Raw genomic sequence first — 23,815 nt, forward strand, 5'->3', positions numbered from 1 at the left:
AAGAGTCAGACACGACTGAGCTTTCAGTTGTCCATACACTTCACTTTCACTTTCTTTACCACTAGCATCCCCTGGGAAGCCCAATGGAGAAAGTATAAAATGCAGAGGCTGATTCAATCCTGCATCAAGCTCTGAGGCGATGTTGCTGGGTCCATGGACCACATTTGAGTAGCAACGGGAAAGAACTTGGCAGCGAGCTAAACAGCTACACAATCTAATCAAATCCCTCTTCTAGGGATACTCAGGCACTTTTCTTTGTCGCTAACAAGTCACTTCAGCTGTGGAATAGACAGACATGATTCAGAACTGTCAGAACACCATTTGCGCTTGGCAGCCCAGACTTTTTCTTTTAGCATCTTCATCTCCATCAAGAATCAAGGAACATCAGAGCAAGAGGCATTCCGATGAAACGCAGATAGAGATTTCCTAACAGTAATTACTGTAAACACAAGCAGAGATTATATAAATTGTGAAAGCTTTCTCAGGAGAGCCTTACGCTCCTGTGAGGTGTGGTCCAGCTTGGAGGCAGGGGGATGGCCCTATGACAGCATCAGATCTCCGGTAACTCCAAGCAAAACAGGTCACACGTGGGACAGACTGGTGTGGTTCAAATATTTGCCATTTGCTTTGTGTAAAGTTGGCCAGGAATACCAAGGAGAGAGCCTGAGAAAAGCCCGTTTTATTTTATTTATTATGTATTGTTGGCTGTGCTAGGTCTTCGTTGCTGCGCAGGCTTTTCTCTAGCTGTGGTCGGGGGGTGCTATCCTCTAGCTGCAGTGTATGGGCCTCTCATTGTCCTGGCCTCTCCCATTGTAGAGAATGGGCCTCTAGGGCAGGCAGGGTCAGTAATTGCAGTTCCCAGGCTCTGGGGCACAGGCTGAATAGTTGCGGCACATGGGCTTAGTTGTGGCACCCCAGCTTCGCAGCATGTGGGATCATCCCAGACCAGGAATTAAACCTGTGTCTCCTGCACTGGCAAGCGGATTCTTTACCACTGAGCCCCAAGGGCTGCCCTCAGGTTTTTAAATACCTCTACCACCTTGGAAATGTTATCATCATCTCTCCCTTAGGCAACTGAATTCACCTCCACCCTTTTCTCCCTGTACACTCCCTTGTCCCCTGTTCATTCTCTACACAGATCCCAGAGCCAGCTTTGTAAAACATGAAGTCTAATGGCAGCACTTTCCCGCCCAATGCACTTAGGTTTACATCCAAAGTCTTAACGCAGCTCTGTGAGGTCTGGCCCCCCTTCACCCTCCGCAGCCTCCTGTTTCATCTCGCCTCTTTTGCTTCATGTCCCTGCCCCCCGGCCTTCTCTCAGCCTCCAGAAGGCCAAGGATCTGTCTCTGTATCTTTCACACCTGCTGTTCTCTCTGCCTGGAATGCATATCCCCTGCTTTTCACCTGGCTCAACTCCTATACCTCTCCAGCTCTTGGTTTAAATGTTACTTTCTCAAATTGTCCTTTCCTGACCCCTAATTTAAAATAAATCCTTCCTGGGACTTCCCTGGCAGTCTAGTGGTTAATTCACTGCCAAGGACCTGGGTTCAATTCCTGGTTGGGGAACTAAGATCCTGCAAGCCATGTGGCACAACCACAAATAATCATCCTTATCGTCATCCTTCCCATTAGACTATCTCGTGGTTCCTAGTACTTCTCCTGAGGAGCGCATACACAGAGGGTGGTACCAGAATGATTACTATGACCTATTAGACGGTGGCTCAGACAGTAAAGCATCTGCCTGTAATGCGGGAGACCTGGGTTTGATTCCTGGGTCTGGAAGACCCCCTGGAGAAGGAAATGGCAATCCACTCCAGCCTCTTGCCTGGAAAATCCCATGGACGGAGGAGCCTGATAGGCTACAGTCCATGGGGTTGCAAAGAGTCAGACATGACTGAGCAACTTCACTTCACTTTATTAGATGGTAAGCTCCTTGCGAGCAGAATTGTCTCTGTTTTGTAAACCACTGTAGCCCCAGCATCTTGATATTAACGTTGATGCCCAAGTTATACTAGCTCTGGGCCACGTGTGCGTGCTCAGTCTCTTTAAGACGTGTCTCTTTGCGACCCCATGGACTGTACCCGCCAGGCTCCTCTGTCCATGGGATTTTTCAGGCAAGAATACTGGAGTGGGTCACCATTTCCTCCTCCAGGGGATCTTCCTGATCCAGGGATTGAACCAGTGACTCCTGCATTGGCAGGCAGATTCTTCACCACTGAGCCACCTGGCTCTTGGCCATCTGACCTCAAAATCTCCAGCTACTTCTGGAAGCCCAAGAGACACAGGATGGTATCTCTCATGTGTTTAAGCACCAGTCTGCTGGTATCTCCTACCCTGGCCATGTTCAATTGCCCGGGACACCCTCTGCTGACAACGTCTCCCCTGATGCTGCAGATTCACTGTGTATTGCATCTGTCGCTGGTGAAATGGCCCAGTCCTTCAGGAAAACAAACCTGCCCCATCATCCATGTGGCAAGGAGTTGGGGGGAGGATGACCTGCACCCCACTCTGAGAGCCCTTATCCCTGGGCCCCGGAGAGGCACTGCCTGGGTCCAGGGTCCCTCACCAGAGTCTCTCCATCAGATGGGACAGTGATGCCACCTTCTCCTTCATCTCTTTTCTTTCTTTAAAATAAATTGTTACTCTTTTTAAATTTTATTTTTAATCTATTTATTTGACTCCGCCAGGTCTTACTTGCAGTACGCAGGAACTTCCATCTTCGTCGCGGCCATGCGGGTTCTTTAGTTGTGGCAGATGAACTCTTAGGTGAGGTCTGTGTACGTATGCATGCTCAGTCGTGTCCAACTCTTTGCAACCCCGTGAACTGTAGCCCGCCAGGCTCCTCTTTCCATGGAATTTTCCAGGCAAGAATACTGGAGTGGGTTGCCATTTCTTCCTCCAGAGGATCTTCCTGACCCAGGGATTGAACCTAGGTCCCTGACCAGGATCGAACTGGGCCTCCTGCATTGGGAATGTGGAGTCTTAACTACTGGACCTCCAGGGAAGTCCTTGTCTCTTTTCTGTCTCTCTCCCTATCACCCCTTTCTCCTTCAGCTAAAAAAATGCTCCTGTACCTATTCATTTGTGAAATAATGTCCCAGGAGATGTACACTCAAGCTGTACAATCTGGGCTTAGCTATAATTCATTTGTGAAATCAACAAATATTTACAAAGCACTCCCAGGGGCCACACGCAATCAGCCATTGGGTCCTTCCTATCTCTTGACCTTGCCCTCTCTCTGCTTCTGTGCCACGGTCATCGCCTTGTTTCAGACTTCCCTTGCTTCCCTCCCAGGTCACTGCCATGGTCTCAGAACTGGCCTCCCTGCCTCCTGGCTGGCCCCCTCAATCCACACTGCCAGAGCTGATTAACATGCAAACCTGATGACATCAGGCTTCTAGTAAAGCCTTCAGGGGCTCCCCATGGTTTTCAAGCTAGAGTATAAACTCCTTAGCTTCTCACTAAAGACATTTTGTGATGTCCTGACTCCTGCTTGTTTGTTCAGCTAAAATCCCCACCTCTGCCCCGAATGAGTCATAATATCTCAGACCGCTGAGTCTTCCCAGCCTGTTCCTTCTGCCTGGATTGTTTTTCTCCCACTTTTGATCTAGATCAGTGCTGTCCAATACTGCAATAATGATGGGAAAGTCTCTATTTGCTCTGTCCAACATGGTGGCCTCTGGTCATATATGCAGTGTGTCCAGTGCAGCTGAGTTAGATAGCCAAGTGACTACTTACTGGGCTGTTTGGATCTAGACAACTGATACTCCCTTTAAAGTACTTCATTCAAGGCTCGTGTTCTGCACTGGGAAGCCACCCCAACTTCACAGCTGATGTGGATTCTCCTTCTTTATGTCCTGTAGCCTCTTTGCTCTTCCCACTCAGAACTTCACTGCATCATCCTGCCCCCCCCCCCCCCCACTGCCCTGAACATTTTTGAGGGCAAACAATTCACTCAACAACAAGAATGCTTCAGTGCACTGGTACAAGTTTAACAACCGGCTCTTTGAGGACAAGCCCTGATTTGTCATGTTTGTAAATTCAATGATGTAAATACTCCTACTACGTGACCAGAGAATGAAAAGATAAACCACAGGATGGGAGAAAATATTTGCAAAAATCCTATCTGATAGATACGTTATCTAAGACTGAGATCCAAAATAAACAAAGAATTCTTAAAATCCAACAATGAGAAAATGAACAACCCAATTCAAAATGGGCAAAAGACGTGAACAGACACCTCACTGAAGATATAAGATGGCAGGTAAGTATATGAAAGATGCTCAGTATCACATGTCACTGTGCTGTGCTGTGCTTAGTTGTTCAGGCGTGTCCGACTCTTTGTGATCCCATGGACTGTAGCCCACCAGTCTTCTCTGTCCATGGGAATTTTCCAGGCAAGAATACTGGAGTGGATTGCCATGCCCTCCTCTGGATGACCTACCCAATCCAGGGGCTGAACCCAGGTCTTCCGCATTGCAGGTGGATTCTTTCCCATCTGAGCCACCAGGGAAGCCCAGGAATACCGGAGTGGGTAGCCTATCCCTTCTCCATGGGGGTCTTTCCAACCCAGGAATCGAACCAGTGTCTCCGGTATTGCAGGCTGATTCTTTACTGGCTGGGCTACCAGGGAAGCTCCTCATATGTCATTAAAGAAATGCAAATTAAAACTGTGAGATACCACTACACACCTCTTAGAAAACTCAAGATCTAAAGCACTGACAACACCAAATGCTGGCAAGGGTGTGGAGCAACGAACTCTCACTCACTGCTGGTGCAAATGAAATGAAATCAAAATAGTACCGCCACTTTGAAAGAAAATTTGGCAGTGTCTTGCAAAGCTAAGCATAGTCTTAACATACGATCTATCAATCACTCATGCCTGTTGGCATTTACCCAAAAGAGTTGAAAACTTATATCCACACAGAAATCTGCATATGAATGTTTATAGCAGCTTTACTCATAATTGTCAATGCTTGAAAGCAACCAAGATAGCCTTCAGGAAGTTAATGGATAAATAAACTGCAGGACACCCAGACATGAGCTATCAAGCCATGAAAAGACATGAAGGAAACCAAAACGCATATTACTAAGCAAAACAAACCAATCTGAAATGGCTACAATACCAACCATATGACTGATATTCCAGAAAACGCGAAACTATAGAGATAATGAAAAGATCAAAGGTTGCCAAGGGTGAGCGGGAGAAGAGGTGGAACAGGGGATTTGTAGGGCTTCACAGTGAAATTCGTCCCTCTGATCCTATAATGGTGGTTGTACGTCATTTTACATTTGTCAAAACCCACACCAAGAGTGAACCCGACTTTGGGGGATAGTGATGTGTCATGCAGGTTCATCAGCTGGAACAAATGGACCACTCTGGTGGGGGATATTGATAATGGGGGAGTCTAGGCATATGTGGGGATGTGGAGGAAAAATAATAAAAATCTCTATCTTCTTCTCTAAAAACTTCTCCTAAAACTGCTTCAAAAATTCAAGTTTATTAAAAAAAAACACACACAAAAAACCACCTTGGCTGACTTCAAGCTACCAGCATGACATCACTGAACTCAGAGTCGGGTAGAGATGTGCACAATCGACTCGCACGAGCATGTAGGAGCCGGCCCCAGCACACCACTGCACGAGTGAACGAATGAAGGTGCCGGATGCTGGGAACATAAGAGATGCCTTCAGACTCCTGAGGAAGAAGCCTGTTCAGACTTCCAAGAAGCAGGACCTGCGGCTGCAGGTCTGATTTCAGCTCCACGCCATCAGATAAAGGACTGAGGCATCATGTCTTAGACTTATTCGGGAAGACAGGCTTTTGTTTCCTTTGGGTCCATTACCATTAATAGTAAGCCTTGTCGGGGTGTCTACTGAGTGCCCCAGTAAGACTAGAGGAAAGTGAGTGAGCCTGAGGCCAGGAAGTAAGAGAACCAGTTAGGAGGGTTTGCTGTCAAGAACACAGAACCTCGACCTGACCAGAAGGGTTGTGATGTCCTATATAAGGTTTCCAGAGGGAGGAAAGTTCCTGCCTTGTGGAATTCAATGGCTCATTGATGCCATCCTCTCAGCATTGGTGGTGTCTCTTCTCAGTGGCAGTTGCAGTTCCAGGCATCACAGGCATAACAACAATATCCAATGAAGAAGAGACATATTCTCTCCCAGTTTTAGTTAAGGAGAAAAAACCTTTTCTGGAAGCCCTTCAGCAGCCATCTCCTCAGATCCCACTGGAAATGACTAGATCACATGACATTCTTTTTTTTTTTCTCTATTTATTTATTTATTTGACTGTACGAGGTCTGAGATGTGGGTGAGGAATCAAGAATCTTAGCTGCAGCATACAGGATCTTTAGCTGAGGCACATGGGATCTAGTTCCCCATCCAGGGATCAAACCCAGGCCCCCTGCACTGGGAGCCCAGAGTCTTAGCCACTGGACCACCAGGAAAGTCCCACATGCCATTCTTAAACCAACTGCTTCCAAGGGACAAGACCATGGTGACTGGCTTAGGCCACCTGGGGGGACCTGAAAGGAGACAGAACCTGGGAACCCAGGCAGCGCTCTGCCCACAGGAAGAATCGGGTAAGGGTAGAGTAGCAGAGGGCAATGGTTGTCGAGACCCAACTACAGGGATTATTAGAAGAAGATCCACCTGGTTTATGACCAGGCCATTTCATAAGCATTTCTTGAAATAATTAAGGACCTGGAGTCCAGTGGTTAAGATTTCGAGCTTCCACTGCAGGGGGCACAAGTTTGAGCCCTGATCAGGCAACTGAGATCCCACATGTTGCACAGTGTGGCCAAAGGAACAAAACACTCACCGTGGTCTAGTAAAATGTTAATAAAATGCATTTTTTATTATTTTTTAAAATTAAGAAACAAGAAGGCAACATGAGGGAATATGGCTTCCTAGCTCCCCACTCCAGGTTGAAATACCTGCATTGATACACACACACACACGGATACACACACATACACACACACACACACATATACATGCACATGTATACACACATATGTGCACACATAGATACGCATATACACAGATGTACACATACATATACATGTGTGTGCGCACAGATATACACACATATACACAGATAAACACATACACATGTGTACACTCATATGTGCACACAGGTATATGTACACCTGTATACATACACATATATACACACAGATACACACATACATGCACATATGTATACATAGATATACACTGATACACACACATACACACATGCATACGCATGTATACAGGCAGATACACACATACATATATACATACATACATATGCACACACACCCCCTGCCATCAGCACTCCTCTAAGGATTCCCACGTGCATGTCAATGGGGACAGGTTCCATGCTGTTCAAAGAAACCAGAACTGTACATACTAAGGCCCTGCGTCAGCTGTGAGGGTGGGGCCCCAGCTGGCCCGGGTCTGCACCATAGCCCCAGCAACTCTCTGGTCCTGAGACTCCCCCAGGCAGGGACCTCCAGGTGTGGCTCTGTCCAGGGTCATCTGTGGCCATGGCCTGACGTGGGTGGCCCTGTTCTGACAGGTCTGAACTCCCCAGGGTTAGCAGCGCAGGGTGCCTCTCGCCCCTGCTCTGACCTGGTTATGGGGAGTTGCTAGGTAACGGCTTCGCAGCCTCTGCTTCTTCCCACGCCGAGGAAGCCTGGTTACCATGGCAAGTCCAGATGAGTTGGGATGTGCAAGGGAAAGGGAGCATGGGCCAGGGGTTGGCAGCCTGGACTCTACCTCACTCTCTCTGGGCCACTGGACCTCGGGGAGGTCTCTTCACCCCTCTAAGCCACAGTTTCCTTATCAGTAAAATGAAGGAGGGGTTGGGTCTCTCCTGGCTCTAAATGACTGACATAGTCAGGCAACATAAACTAAATAAACACTGATCATCAGATGCCTCTTAGGTAAGGGTGACTCAAGATGAGTGCAGAAAAGGAGTGGATTGAGTTATTTGCCTTTAAAATAAAACAGAAACTAGCAAGCCTGGGTCTCCATTAGGACACATAGAAGTTACAGAGGTTCTTCCTTCTGTTGGCAGAAACTTAGCTTCTGGAATCAATATTCGTAAGTCCATGGGGCTCCCCGGGTGCTTTTCTGAAATCAGACTTCTTAAATAAGTCCTCTTAGGATCCCCAGCTTGCTAAAGCATGCTGTCCCACTCCCAGGCTCTACTGGCCCTTATGTTCCTGCTGAAGCCATATCACCCGCCCAGCCCTCCCTGAGTCCCGGCGGTCAACCGTGATTCCTACAGTGTGGGCTCTGCTGCTGGGTCTTGCCTTCATTCTGAGACCCGGCCTCTCCCTCTTTCCTGGTCCTTGCCACAGACTCCCCACCCAGGCCCAGATGCCAGGACCTCTGCAGAACCCAGCTCTTCACAGACCCCTACCGCTGACTCCATCTTGTTCATGACAAAACCCCTCCCAGAATCCAGGCTACTGCAGCTGAAGTTTCCTAACCCTGCTGCCATCCTGCAGGTCTGCCCGCCTGAAGCTCCAAATACTGTCGGCTGCTTCACCCCTTGGCATTCCCTCTACCCCTGGTGCTGCCAGCTGCATGCCACCACCACGACCTCCTCCACCCAAAGCCTGTGGTCACAGGTGGCTCCTGTGCTCCCATCCCACCCCCAGCAGCTGATTGGTCTTTCCCTTCCTCCTCAGACCCTGCCTCCTGGTCTAGTTCTAAGTCTTGGCCACCCTCGATCCTTCTCTCCTCCAACCACACACACAGCAGAAAGGGTCGTGTCTGAATGTGCCCCAGGATGCTAGAGTCAGATCACCCCACGCTGCAGAGTCCCCTGGTTGGGGGCAGAATGAGGACTTCACACCTTATACACAAAGAATGAGAACCACCAGGTTGGCCAGGGCGAGTGGCTTTTTGACTGCTGGCTCTGCTCCAGGGCCCTCTAAGACCGTCTCAGCCCTGCAGAGACAGCCCCGTCCTTGAGTCATGCAGCCCAGTCCCGCCTTCCTTCTAAGGACTCCTGTACCAAGGTGGAAAAGTTGGGAAGGCACAAGCTTTGAGTCAGACAGACCAGTCCAGATTCTGCCTATGATGAATCCTGAGCCTGGGCAGTTTATTTCACCTCCCTGAGCTATTCTAGAGAACTGAACAGAGCAACTCGGAGTTGTCATGAGAAGGAAACAAGTTAAAGGGAACTGTTTGGTGAGGGCCCTGCAAACGGTGGGCAGCCCCTCACCGCCTCCCCCCCAACTTGGTAGAGACAGGCTTCCTCACCTCACCCCATTCCCAGACATGCTGCTGCAACGGCCTCCTTGCCTTTAGACTTGCCTGCCCTGTGTTCAGTCCTGTCGGGGTAAGTCTCTTGGTGCTTATCAAACTGATAACTTGCTGACGTAGTAAATTAACTCTGGGGGAGCACCTCTCCCTGGGCCTCACCTGCCCTCTCCCAGGTGCTTGCTGCCCTGTGATGGTGGCCCACCAGGGACAAAGTACTGAGTGTGCTGGCCAAATGAAGGAGTGATTTTCTTTCTTCTAACATATACTTTTATTTACTTGGCAGTGTTGGGTCTTAGTTGCTGCAATCTTTCATTGCAGCGCCACAGGCTTTGTTGCCCTGAGGCATATGGGATCTTAGTTCTCCAACCAGGATCAAACCTGAGGTCCCTTCACTGGAAGGCAGATTCTTAACCACTGGACCACCAGGGAGTCCCAGGAATGATTCTTGAAGGGAGAAGGCCAGGACAGGCTGGGCTGTCCTGCAACCACCATCCCTTCCTTTGGGCCGTCTTCCTGCCTCCAGACTCTCTGCTACCCTGATCTGGCACCTTCTCTACTGGAAAACTTTCCCCCTGCCATGCCAGGCTTGGTGTTCAAGCAACCTTCTGGAGATGGTCGGGGTGGGGATGTGGAGACAGGACATCTGGGCTACTCTGAACCTTGCCCTTCATTTCTTTCTTTGACAACTATGCTCCTGCAGGTTCCCACCTGGAGTTCCCTTTTCTTTTTATTTACTTTTATCTCTTAGCCAGCCTGCAAGGCCAGGGAAAATGCCACCACCCTCACAAAGTCTTCCTTGATTCCCTTCTCAGCCTGGAGTAACTCTCTCTCTCTCTCTCTGCAGAACCTTCTCCAGACACGTGCTCTTCTGGTCTTGCCTGAGAGGGGTGTGTGTGCTCAGAGCCTGTGCCCTGTGACTTTGGGGGTTCCAGTCCTCAAAGACAGAGGTGAGCAGATACTAAGTGATTAAATAATTTCAGCCCAGGTCCTTCAGCTGGGGTCAGAGCTGTCTTAAAATTTGTCTAAAAATATTTCAGACACACCCCAGTTCCCTAGCCACTGGGCACAGGAAGTGCTTCCCCCCCTCCCCCATCACCTACCAGGTGTGCTGTTCCAGGAACTGCTCCCAAGAGGAAGTGAGAGGTGCCTCCGTCCCTCCTGAGGCCTCCCTCATAAAGCCTCCCCAGCCTCTGAGCAGAGGTCCTTCTCTAATACCAAGTGTCACTGGAGCCAACCACGGCCATCCTGTGCCCTCTGCCAGGCATGTCCATCTCAAGCATCATTTGTATCCACCGTTTCCCATCTCATGCACCATCCTCGGCTCCCAACTGCCAAGAGTTAAATTCAAACTCAACTTAGAATTCAAAGATTCAAGAACTTTCATGAGGCAATCTGCGTCTCCAGCCCATCCCTCTCCCCATCCTTGATGTATACATATGCCCATGTATGCTCAGTTTCGTCAGACTCTTTGTAACTCCCTGGACTGTAGCTGCCAGGCTCCTCTGTCCATGTGATTCTCCTGGGAGGAATACTGGAGTGGGTTGCCATTTCCTTCTCCAGGGGATCTTCCCGACCCAGGGATCAAACCTGCATCTTCTGTGTCTCCTGCCGACGGACAGAGTATCTACCACTGAGCCACCTGGAAGCCCTTACACACACACACTTATACGCATATCTATACAGGAGCATGTTGCTGTTATTTAGTTGCTAAGTCGTGCCAACTCTTTGTGACTCCATGAACTTCAGCATGCCTGTCCTTCACTGTCTCCCAGAGTTTGCTCAAATTCATGTCCATTGAGTCGGTGATGCTACCTAACCTTCTCATCCTCTGCTGCCCTCTTCTCCTTTTGCCCTCAGTCTTTCCCAGCATCAAGATCTTTCCCAATAAATCAGGTCTTCAAAGCAGGTAGCCAGAGTATTAGAGCTTCAGCTTCAGCGTCAGTCCTTCCAATGAATATTCAGGGTTGGTTTCTTTTAGGATTGAGTGGTTCGACCTCCTTGCAGTTCAAGGGACTCTCAAGAGTCTTCTCCAACACCACAGTTCAAAAGCATCAATTCTTTGGCCCTCAGTCTTTATGATCCAACTCTCACATCCATACATGACTACTGGAAGAACCATAGCTTTGACTATACAGACCTTTGTCAGCAAAGTGATGTTTTTGCTTTTTAATATGCTGTCTAGCTTTGTCATATCTTTCCTTCCAAGGAGCAAGCATCTTTTAATTTCATGGCTGAAGTCATCGTCCACAGTGATTTTGGAACACAAGAAAATAAAATCTGTCACTGCTTCCACTTTCTCCCCTTTTATTTGCCATGAAGTGATAGGACCGGATGCCATGATCTTAGTTTTTTGAATGCTGAGTTTTAAGCCAGCTTTTTTACTCTCCTTTTTGACCCTCATCAAGAGACTCTTTAGTTCCTCTTCACTTTCTGCCATTAGAATGGTATCATCTGCATAACTGAGGTTGTTGATATTTCTCCTGGCAATCTTGATTGCAGCTTGTGATACATGAGTATTTGTTGTTGTTCAGTTGCTAAGTCATGTCCAACTCTTTGTGACCCCATGGACTGCAGCATGCCAGGCTTCCTTGTCCTTTACTATCTATCGGAATTTGCTTAAATTCATGTCCTCTGAGTCGATGATGCCATCCAACCATCTCATCCTCTATCGTCCTCTTCTCCTCTTGCCCTTAATCTTCTCTCAGCATCAGGGTCTTTTCCAAATACTCACTTTATACACATACATAAATACACATATATATACACTTACACCATGACCCAAACTAATTTGTTGTTTCATCTGTATTTGTCTTGAGCATTACATTCATTCACTCACTTACTTATTCATTCATTCACTCATCCATCCAACATTCCCCCAGTGCCAGGTCCATATTAGAGCTGGGATGCAAATGAGAAGAACACAATTTCCCTGCTTCTCTAGGAGTAATTACTCTTCAGCCAGCTTTCTGATAACTTTGATTTAATTTTGACTACTTTAAACTTAAATAGTAGGCCCCTATTGGACACCCATATTATAAGTTCTCTTATAAAACCCAACTGGCCCTTGAGTCCCACAAACTTGATGGCAAGTAGACTCAGGTTTGAATCTTTAGCTCTGTGACCTTGATTGGGTTGCTAAACCTCTCTGAGTCTCAGCTTTATCAGTTACATCAGGAACAGGTTGAAACACACAATGTAAAGACAAAATGAACAAATGGATGCCTGTGCTTAGAAAATGCTTAGAAAAAATGTTGAATCCTCAGCTTTGTCTTTAGAAATTAAATAATTATTTGGATGATGATCTCTAGCCCACTATTAACTTTGTCAATATTTTTAAAGGCTTTTGAATATATTCAGGCAACCTAAAATAATGTAGAATTTCTACCTCCTTCACAGCTTCAAGGACAGCAGGGGAGACGGGTTCTGAGAATCCCTTCATTTTCTGGGCTCCTTTTGAGCTGGGAGTGGGTCTGTGTGTTTTTTTTCTTGAGTCCCCTGTAACACAAGGCTCCCCGTATGTTTGCTGATAGAATCGTTGAATTCACTGATAACAATACTCAGAATTCAATCTAATAAATATTTAGCGCATGCACTCTGGCAAGATACTGTGGGAAACACAAAGGCAAGCACAATAGTTCCTAACCTTGAAAACTTAATCTAACATGGGAGGCAACATGTTTGCTAGTGATCGCGCCGCCCTCTGACTCTGGGCGTGAAGCCCTTGGGATCAGACCATTCTGGTCAGGCTGGGTGCCTCTGCCTGAGCAGGGAGAGATGCTGGCAGGGGGTGGGGTGGGGTGGGGGGTGGGAGTGGGAGTCGGGGTGGGGAGGGTGTGAAAGCCTGGTTTGGGAAACTAAGGTTGCCTTGGTCCACCTACTTCATGGTCAGGAATCTTCTTCCGATATTAAACCAGCAGAAACCGCCTGAGCACGAGGCATTGACGACCTTTGTGTTTCCCACAGTATCTCACCAGAGTGCATGCACCAAACATTTATTGGACTGAATTCTGAGTCAGAACTTAAGCTAAGCTACCACAGCGATCTCTCTGGTGACCAGTTTTCGCTCTGGATCACTGCATCCATCGCAGGACCCACAGTGGGCTGATTCACACAAGGGACAGGAACACCTGGGCAAGGGGGGATGTCTCCAGGTGGGGAAAAGCATGAACTCCTGGGCCTCCTCCTAGGCAGGACTTTGGCTGAAGTCCTGCCCTCTCCAGGACTCTGCCCTCTGTCCCCTTCCCGGTCCTGCCCCCCACCCCACTTCCTCTTCAGTTGCACCTCCCAGGAGGATGTGGATGCAAAAATTTGACCTCATCTTTAAAGTAAACCTTCAGTTCAGTTCAGTTGCTCAGTTGTGTCCGACTCTTTACCACCCCATGGATGGCAGCACGCCAGGCCTCCTGTCCATCACCAATTCCTGGAGAGTCAGTGATGCCATCCAACCATCTCATCCTCTGTCGTCCCATCTCCTCCTGCCTTTAATCTTTCCCAGCATCAGGGTCTTTTCAAATGAGTCAGTTCTTTGAATGAGGTGGCCAAAGTATTGGAGTTTCAGCTTCAGCATCAGTCCTTCCAGTGAAAATTCAGGACTGATTTCCTTTAGGATGGACTGTCTCTCTCTCACATACAATCCCCCAGCCCACCGACCACCCCCCCCACCCCACCCCCACCGCCCCCCCCTCCCTCTGCCCACACACAGGGTCACACTGTGTAACTGAATGGATGAAACAACTCACATTCAACTGAGTTGACTTTTTCTTTCCAGGTCCTTAATCTTATATCCTTACTTCTTCTATACCAAGGGAGAAAAATCTTACCCATTTTTAAGAAGGAATTCCTGGGCTTCCCTTGTGGCTCAGTGGTAAAGAATCCACCTGCCAATGCAGGAGACATGGGTTTGATCCCTGATCATGGACGATCCCACATGATACAAAGAAGCTAAGCCCAAGAACCACAACTACTGAGCCTGTGCTCCAGAACCTAGGAGCTGCGACTTTTTGAGCCCACAGACCACAGCTACTGACGCCTGCACACCCTACAGTCTGTGCTCCGTAACAAGAGAAGCCACTGTAGTGAGAAGCCCTCCTACTACAACTAGAGAGCATCCCCTTCCACCCTCAACTAAAGAAAAGACTTTCCAGCAACAAAGACCCAGCATGTTGTTCAGTCAAAGTCTAGTCCGACTCTGCAACCCCACGGACTACAGCATGCCAGGCTTCTCTGTCCTTAACTATCTCCTGAAGTTTGCTCAAACTCATGTCCATTGAGTCGATGATGCCATCCAACCCTCTCTTCCTCTGTCAGTCACCTCCTTCTTCTGTCCTCAATATTTCCCAGCATCAAGGTCTTTTCCAATGAGTCGGCTTTTCACATCAGGTGGCCAAAGTATTGGAGCTTCAGCCTTAGCATCAGTCCTTCCAATGAATATTCAGGGTTGATTTTCTTTAGGAGTAACTGGTTTGGTCTCTTTGCTGTCCAAGAGACTCTTAAGAGTCTTCTCCAGCATAAATAAATAAATACAATTATTTTTAAAAAGAAGGAATTGCTTGTCAGTTTGAAGTAAAACAGTGGCGGAAAAGGGAAAAATGAGGGTGAAGGTCCAGTGTTCAAGGTGTAATGCCTGGGAGTACTATGCTGAATAAGACAGTCGTGCCCTCCAGGAACCTACCACCTGCTGGGGGAGACAAGCCATCAGCACACAGAGCCTGAGTGCTAAACGGGGGCTGAGCATGAAGGGAGCACCCCTCACCTAGACTTCCAGGGCCAGGAGAGATGCCATGGGAAGAAGTGACCAGGCAGAAGACAAAAGGATTCAGATGAATAACTCACGGACTGGACAGAAAAGCATTTCAGCTACAGGAAGTCCCCAGGCAAAGCCATGACATATTGAGGAAGCAGAAGAAACCTAACAGGAAGCTTGGCCTATGGTGGAGGGATACTAGGGCACTTTGGAAGAGCTTTGTGCAGGGAAATGACATATATGCTTGCATTTTAAAAGAATGTGGCAGGGGGAGATTGAGTCGGGAAGATCAGTTACGAAACTCTCACAACAATGTGGACGGGGTGGGTGTGACAACAAGGATGGAGCGAAAAGGGCTGATAGGGGACATCCCAGAAGAGCCTTACCTGGCCTGGTGGCCCTGAGATGGGGGAAGAGTCCAAATGCATCCATGTGTCCCACTCAGGCCACCAGGCAGATGGCGGTGACCTTCTGGAGGAGATGGACCCAGGGGGAAAAGTAGAGGGAACAGGGACAGGAGAAGAGGATGCAGGGTTCCCTTGAGACATTGAAGGTGTCTGAGGGATGTCTGAGCAGAGATGAACAGCAGGCAGCCTGACCAACTGGTCTGGAGCAGAGGAGAAAGTCCTGGAGTGAGGAGAAGAGTGGGAGAGTCATCTGAGCCCTAGGGAGGTGGGAGCGCCCTTGGAGCATGTGAGGTCTAAACCAAGAAGGCCAAGGCTGAGCATTGAGGGCTGCCAACATTGAAGGGATGGACAAAGGAGGCCGAGAAGGAGTGGTGGGCAGGTGCAGAGAGGCCAGAGAGTCGGGAAGAAGGGGCAGGTGCGAATCAGTTGGGAAGAGGAGCCTGTATGTTTCCAAGGTTGCAGATGCAACCAAGGCTGGAGGTTGGGGAGGGCAGATACTTGCCTGGTCCAGAATCAGTACACCACAAATCAGTCCTGAACCAACAGTTGAAAGCCTGAGATGGGTCCTGAATGGCAGGGGAGAGGCCTGGGTGCATTCGCTTCTCCAGTCCGCAGAGTAGGCCAGAGGTGAAACCGCTCAGCTGGTTCAGCCCCAGGATCTAAAGCCTCTTCCTTGCAGCCCCAGCTGTAACCGCCTCCTCTTCCTCTCTCATCCTCTCCGGGAACAGGCAGTAAGCACGAATCTCACAGAGGCGTGAGAAAGCCCCCAAAGTTTTATAACAGGTGCTCATGACACAAATTGCCGCAGAGCAGGGTGGGGGAAAGTCAGCCCTGGGAAGCTTATCTAAGAATATATCATGAAGTGGGCTATTCTGGGACTCGGATTACACAGGCAGGCCCGGGAACATAGATGTGAGCAGGGATGAACGCAACTACAATGAATGTGAACGCCAAGGTGTCAGATCTCGACTGCACACCCGACCGGCAGTGTGTGCCGGGAGAGGGAAGGCGAGTGAGAGCCAGGAGTCCAGGCAGAGCGGGAAGCGGCTGCCAGAGGAGAAGGAGGCCCGCAGGGAATGGGTGGAGGAGGCATAATTTCTCAGGAAGGCGCGGTCACCTTGGGCAAGGTGGCTCCCGAAATTGGAAGAAATGCAACCATGGTGGGCCCCACCTAGTTCAGGGAAACACCGGACACTCTACAGGTCTGGAGGGACCGGTAGAGGAGCAGGGGCTTTCCTAGGGCGTCACTGTCATGTGGGGTGTCCACAGACACCAGGTAGATCAGGACTGTGCCTAAAAGAATCAGTTTCCTGGCTGGTAAGGTCTCTCATCCAAGTACTAACCAGGCCCGACCCTGCTTAACTTCTGAGATCAGATGCAACTGGGTGCGTTCAGGGTGGTATGGCCATAGACCAGCTGGGAAGGTATTTAATCCTCTAGTACTTTGGTCCCCTCATGCAAAGAGCCAACTCACTGGAAAAGACCCTGATGCTGGGAAAGAATGAGGGCAGGAGGAGAAGGGGATGACAGAGGATAAGATGGCTAGATGGCATCATTAACACAATGGACGAGTTTGAGTAAACTCCAGGAGATGGCGAAGGACAGGGAAGCCTGGCATGCTGCAGTCCATGGGGCCACAAAGTTGGACACGACTTAGCGACTAAACAAAAACAAGGTGTCTAAAAACTCTTGCAGGGGATCAGGCCTCAGGGATGTGCGCACCGTCGTTTCCACTTACTGGCTGATAACCTTGAACAAGGGCTTCCCTGGTGGCTCAGTGGTAAAGAATCTGCCTGGTAATGCAGGAGACATGGGTTCAATCCCTTGGTCAGGAAGATCCCTGGGAAAGAGAAATGGCAACCCACTCCAGCTTTCCTTCCTGGGAAATCCCACAGACAGAGGAGTCTGACGGGCTACTCCACGGGGGTGGCAAAGAGTCGGACACAACTTAGCAATTAAACAACAACAACAACAACCTTAAACAGGATATCTCGCCTCCCAGAGCCTCAATTTATTACAATGCAGCACTTCACAGTAATCTCCTTCACAAGATACTTTATACTCAACAGCGCCTCCATTGTAACCTCTCTTGTGAATGCCACTGGGTCACATCACCCTGCCTTGTAAAGATGGCTGTAGGTATTTGACTCCCAGCTAAACCAAGGGAACCACCAGGGCAACAAGCCATCACATCTGATTCCTCTTATTTATTCTCAGTGGCATGCTATCTAGTATACACTGACTGCTCAAAAAAATTGGCTGAATAAATGTCATTAGAGAAGGCAATGGCACCCCACTCCAGTACTCTTGCCTGGAAAATCCCATGAGCAGAGGAGCCTGGTAGGCTGCAGTCCATGGGGTGGCAAAGAGTCGAACATGACTGAGCAAATTGACTTTCACTTTTCACTTTCATGCATTGGAGAAGGAAATGGCAACCCACTTCAGTGTTCTTGCCTGGAGAATCCCAGGGACGGGGGAGCCTGGTAGGCTGGCACAGACACGACTGAAGCGACTTAGCAGTATGCAAATGGAAATATCTTGAGAAGACCACTGTGTGTTTCATAGCAGTTAGATCTAGGAAAGCCTTTTCCCAATGTGAACTGTTACTAAAATATTCTATTCTGATTCTAACCTTCTGTCCAATTCCAAGTTTTGTCACATGATATTTGCGCTCCTTGAGAACACAACTCATATCTAATCACTTAGTTCAATGTAAGCTCCACTTGGGCCAGGACTTGGTTTTGTTCATAGCTGTACCCTCAGTCCCTAAAACAGCCTGGTGTTTGTGAAGTGAAGTGAAAGTCATTCAGTCGTGTCTGACTCTTTGTGACCCCATGAACTATACACTCCATGGAATTCTCTAGGCCAGAATACTGGAGTGGGTAGCTTTTCCCTTCTCCAGGGGATCTTCACAACCTAGGGATCGAACTCAGGTCTCCCGCATTGCAGGCAGATTCTTTACCAGCTGAGCCACCAGGGAAGCCCAAGAATCCTGGAGTAGGTAGCCTATCCCTTCTCCAGTAGATCTTCCCCATCCAGGAATCGAACCGGGATCTCCTGCATTGCAGGTGGATTCTTTACCAACTGAATTATCAGGGAAGCCTGTTGTCTATTAAGGCTCAATAAAGATTTGGTAAATGAATGAGCGGTTTCTGACCCTCAGCACAATGCTATGCATTCTGCAAATTTTTGTTGAATGGATAAACTATTAAACAAGGGAAATTCTATTTCTTTAAAATGTCCCTTTCTAGCATTCTCAACAGAGGCAGTACAGCAAGGTGGGTGGGTAGGCAAGCCCAGGAGTCATGTGGTCTGCGTTTGAATCCTGGCTCTTCTACTTAGCAGCTGGGTGACCTAAGAATGAGCTACTGAACCTCTCTGTTTCAGTTTTCTCATCTGTAAAATGAGGATAATAATAATTTTTCTAATAGGATTACATGAGCATATTTGAATGATATATGTTTTGCACAGTGCCTGGCATATAGTAATTGCTTCAATTTTTTATGACCATATTAGTCTCCTAATAACCTCCAATGGCTCCCCTAGCTATAGAATAAGATCTAACGCCAAGGTCCCCACAATTTGGACCCAAGGTCTGTCTCTTTCCAGTCGCATCTTCCCACGCTAATTACCCTTTATTGGCTGCTACGCTGTGCCAGACACTCCACTAACTGGTGAGTATCGATTAACTAGATTTCCTTCCCCTACAGCCCTGTTAGGTAGGGCCTATTGTTGCCCACAGGCCACTGATGGGACCAAGGCTCAGAACGGAGAAGTAACTTAATCAGGGACACACAGCTCATACCAGGAAAGTGGGATTCCATTCCAGGACTCTTTGACATGAAAGTTTGCACTCTTCTTCACTGGCTTCTGAAATCTTTGCTATGCCAAATGCGATCTATGGACCACCATTGTGAACATTACCTGGGAACTTCCTAGAAATGCAGACTCTCAGATCTCATATCAGACCAACTGAATCAGAACCTGCATTTTAGCAAGATCCCCCACCCCCACCCCGAAGGTGACTACTGTGCACAATTAAGTTTTAGAAGTGTTGTTGTAAACTACTTTCTACTCGTCAGTCACAAGTGCTAATTAAAGCAAATATGTGATCTTATTTAGTCCCTAAAACAATCTGGGAGGTCACAGGAGTCACCACTTTGCAGGTCAGGACACTTAAGGCTCCGAGGGTTAAGTATCTTAGCCGGAACCCAAATGCGCCTTATGCCAGCATGACGCTCCGACCACATCCAATCCCAACTCCCTCTCCCTGGAATGTCTTTACTCCCTTTCTACCCCTTGACTTCTTCTCTTCCTTTTAGGTTCCATTCAAAACCCCTTCCTGCTGGGTAAAAGCCTTCTTACCTACATCCCATTGGGCAGATTAGTTTCTTGTTCCCTAAAAGTCCCCCCAGCTCCCCACACCCTTTCTTTTGACCCTAATCTTATTCTTTTATAAGAAATATGTGCTGAGCACCCACTGTGTGCACATAGTAAGCATTGAGCAAATGTTTGCTCCCAATGCACTGGTGACTCAGTTTATTAAAGGCACTTTCATCACACCTGTGTTATCCTCCAGTGTGTTTTTTTGTTCCTCCCACTGCTCTGAGCTCCCCTGTGTCCCCAGGGCAGAGAGTTTGGCATCTTGTAGAGCTTCAAGTTATTAGAAAAAAACTAAATGCTCTCCCATCTAGAGGTGAAATTTGTCTCTACGTCAGTGTTCCTAGAAGTGGGACCTTCAAATTCCCAAGAGTAGCAGAGGACACAGGTGAGACGATGGACATGTCTCTGCTCACCATTCTTGACCTTATACAGCATGCTAGAATTAACTAGCCACAAAATTTGCATATATTTGAAAATATAACCCTCATTTTTCCAGGCCATCAAAAGGAAGAACCAGAAATACTAGGCGAGCTTTTCAAAACCCCCAGGGTTAAAACCATGGCCCCAGTAACCTTCTGTCATTTCACTAGAGAAGTAGAAAGGGTGGCAAGGGTGGCTGTGATGTAGAGCAAAGATATCTGAGACACAGAGAACATAATATTTCCCACGTGCTGCTTCTACTTTTCAGGGAGATGTGGGCAAACTACAGGTTTCCAGGCCTCAATTTCCTCATCTGTCAAATGAGAGGGTTGAATTAGTTTCTAAAGCTGCTTCCAGCGCTAAGATGCTTTGCTATAAAATGAGAGAACCATGAACCTTTGGTTGCTATGATCTGAAAATATTTTGAACGTGGAGAATCAAATTGTACAGCAGTGCATGAACAAAATAATATGTTAATGACTAAGAAGATTATACTTAATCCAGTGGGAAACAGCAGAGCTGCTGGTGGTGGTGGTGATGTGTGTGTGAGTGTGCATGTATGCGTGTGTCTCTTCCTTCCTTGAGCTCAAACATATTTTAAATCACTAATATAGTAATCAGGCCTCTGGCTGCCTATCTTGCCCAACATACACACACACACACACACACACACACACACATGCTCAGACACCACTTCAAAATAAAATGACAAAGCTCCACTGCTGGTGCTTACATTCTTGCTGTGCTTGGGTGGCTTTTTTTTAAAGAAATTTTTGTTCTTATAAAGGTGCTGGACTGACAGCTCCTCAGTTCAGTTCAGTCTCTCAGTCGTGTCCGACTCTTTTCCACCCCATGGATTGCTGCACGGCCAGGCTTCCCTGTCTATCACCATTACTCAAACTCTTGTCCATCGTGTTGGTGATGCCATCCAACCATCTCATCCTCTTTCCTCCCCTTCTCCCGCCTTCAATCTTTCCCAGCATCAGGGTCTTTTCCAATGAGTGGGTTCTTCGCATCAGGTGGCCAAAGTATTGGATGGAGTTTCAGCCTCAGCATCAGTCCTTCCAATGAATATTCAGTCCCTGGAGGCCTCTACTCTCAGAACTGGGACACGTTGGTGGGGGGAGCTGAGGGTTTTATTAGCATTTCGCTTTTGCACATCAACCGCCCCTCCTCGGCCTTCACAGTATGGCCTCGCATAGGCCTCCCGACCCGCACCGCCCCCCTCCACCCCAACGGGGCAGTGATCAGGTCGGCCACCCCAGAAATGCCCTGGCCAGACCACGTGCTCCAGGCCCTACCAGCCGGGAAAATGAAAGCGCACCTGGGATGCGTCTGGCCGGCTTGGTGGCAGGAAGGGTTAGATCCCTCACCGCAGGGTCAGGGCCAGGGGGCGGAAGCTGGCCAAAGGCCGCACGTGGGTCTAAGTACGGCCCGGCTCCAAGTTCCTGCCGGCTCTGGAGCTCCCGCCCCGGGCTGGGCCCCCGCAGGCCTAGGCCTCGCCGCGTCCCCAGCGGAGCCCCGCCGAGGTCGCCCGCCGCTGCTCGCGCCTGCAGAGGCGGAGGGCGCGGCCGCCCCTCCCCGCCCGACGGCCGCTCCCGCGCCCGAGCCCGCGCCGGATTGGCCGCCCTCGCGGCCAGGTGAGGCGCCCCGCCCCTCGGCGGCTTCAGGTGCGGTGGTGGGACCGGGCCGCGGCCGGGCCGGGGCCGGGGCGCCATGGCCGAGTCCCAGCTGAGCTGCCTGGACGAGACGCACGTGAACGAGAGGGTGACCGAGGCGCAGGCCGCCTTCTACTACTGCGAGCGGCGGCGGGCCGCGCTGGAGGCGCTGCTGGGCGGCGGCGAGCAGGCCTACCGCGAGCGGGTCAAGAAGGAGCGGCTGCGGGACTTCCTCTCCAGCCAGGAGCGCCAGGCCCTCCGCGCCTCCTGGAGCCCCTACGAGGATGTCGCCGCCGCCGCCGCCGCCGCCGCCCGGGGCAAGAGCAAGGCCAAGGCCAAGGCCAAGACCCCGGCGCAGGCCGCGGCCGAGCCGGGTGAGTCCCTGGCCTACTGGCCCGACCGCTCGGACACCGAGGTGCCCCCGCTGGACCTGGGCTGGACCGACGCGGGCTTCTACCGCGGCGTGAGCCGCGTCACCCTCTTCACCCACCCTCCCAAGGACGAGAAGGCGCCCCATCTGAAGCAGCTGGTCAGGCAGATGATCCAACAGGCCCAGAAGGTAGGCCCCCGCCCCTGCCCCGGCCACGCACACTGATGGGGACCCCCACGACCGGCCCCTAGGACCAGGCCCCTGCCCCCCACCTTCGAGGCAAGGCCTGGGGCTGGCAGCCCTGACCACCTTCAGGAAAAGGGGCGCAGAATCCTCCCGTTCACCGTGGGGCTGCAGAGGAGAGCATGGATGTGTTTGGCAAATGACAAGGTGTTGGACAGTTGCTTGTCATTTTTACAGTGTCCAGCGGCGCTGACTTTCCTCTGCTCTGTGCATCTATGTGCCGGTCTGGTTTCTCTCTCTAGGCAGGAGTGGGGGCTGTGGAGCCCTGCAGTAAAATGGGTCACTACTTCCCTGGTGGCTCAGACAGTAAAGCGTCTCCCTACAATGCGGGAGGCCCGGATTCAATCCCTGGGTCAGGAAGATCTCCTGGAGAAGGAAATGGCAACCCACTCCAGTATTCTTGCCTGGAAAATCCCATGGACGGAGGAGCCTGGTGGGCTACAGTCCATGGGGTCGCAAAGAGTCAGACACGACCGAGTGACTTCACTTTCACTTTCAAAGGTCTTGATAATAACCTGTGTGCTTCCCAGGGATTTAACAAAACTCGTCCCTCGTCATTTTCTCATTTGATCCTCAGGCAATTGCAGGAAGTGTAGTGTGGCCTCCCCACCCCCACCCCAGCCACATTGCTCTTAGGCGGCACCCACATCTAGAGTCAAAGCTGGCCTGGCCCCTGGCATTCACGCTGGCTCTGTGCCCAGCACTAGGGTTCAAGCAGCCTGGAATAAATGAAGGATGTTTCTTGACCACCTACTGTGTGCCTGACGCTGTGCTGGGCACTTTGACAGGGCAGCTCCCTAAACTCAGCAGGTCAGGGGAAAAGCTCCCACGTAATCTCATCTACTTACTCTGCCTGGGTATTGAAAGGAGAGGACGTTTGCAGAGTCTCTGGTTAGAATACTGGTGGGGCCAGTAGTTTGTCGGGCAGAGTTTCCAGATAAAACATGAGATGTCCTATTAAATTTGAATTCCAGAATAACAAGAAATTTTTTAGCATTATACAGTATGATTCAAATATTGCATGAAACATACTGATATTAAAAAGTTATTCACTGTTTATCTGAAAATCAGATTTAATGAGGGCATTCTGTGTTTTTATTTGCTAAGTCTGGTTCCCCTACATTGAAATTTCTTAAGAGACATCAGCAGCCTTTTGTACCCAGTTCAGAATACACGACAGAAGTGGCTTGGGTTCACTGTTCTAGTTCAACTCAATGCCTGTGGTTGGAGTCCTGTTGCCCCTGGAGGCTGAACTTGAGACAGCAGTGGTGGGGCTCCTCTTCTGGAAGGCGTGATGCAGGTGGCTGGCTAGATTGGCTGCCAG

The 23,815-nt window shown here is 49.4% G+C and overlaps 1 protein-coding gene across 1 annotated transcript in view; it reads left to right on the forward strand.

Annotated features, from left to right (window-relative positions):
• The first annotated feature begins 21,637 nt into the window (after positions 1-21,637).
• The window catches only part of FAM83F (family with sequence similarity 83 member F), a 36,823-nt gene continuing 34,645 nt past the window's right edge, over positions 21,638-23,815 (forward strand). The window contains exon 1 of the mRNA XM_069581657.1: positions 21,638-22,437. Coding sequence (XP_069437758.1) covers positions 21,937-22,437 — 501 coding nt within the window. The 5' untranslated portion in view covers positions 21,638-21,936. The remainder of the gene's footprint in view (positions 22,438-23,815) is intronic.

Source organism: Ovis canadensis, chromosome 3, assembly GCF_042477335.2.
Source record: "Ovis canadensis isolate MfBH-ARS-UI-01 breed Bighorn chromosome 3, ARS-UI_OviCan_v2, whole genome shotgun sequence".
NCBI lineage: Eukaryota > Metazoa > Chordata > Mammalia > Artiodactyla > Bovidae > Ovis > Ovis canadensis.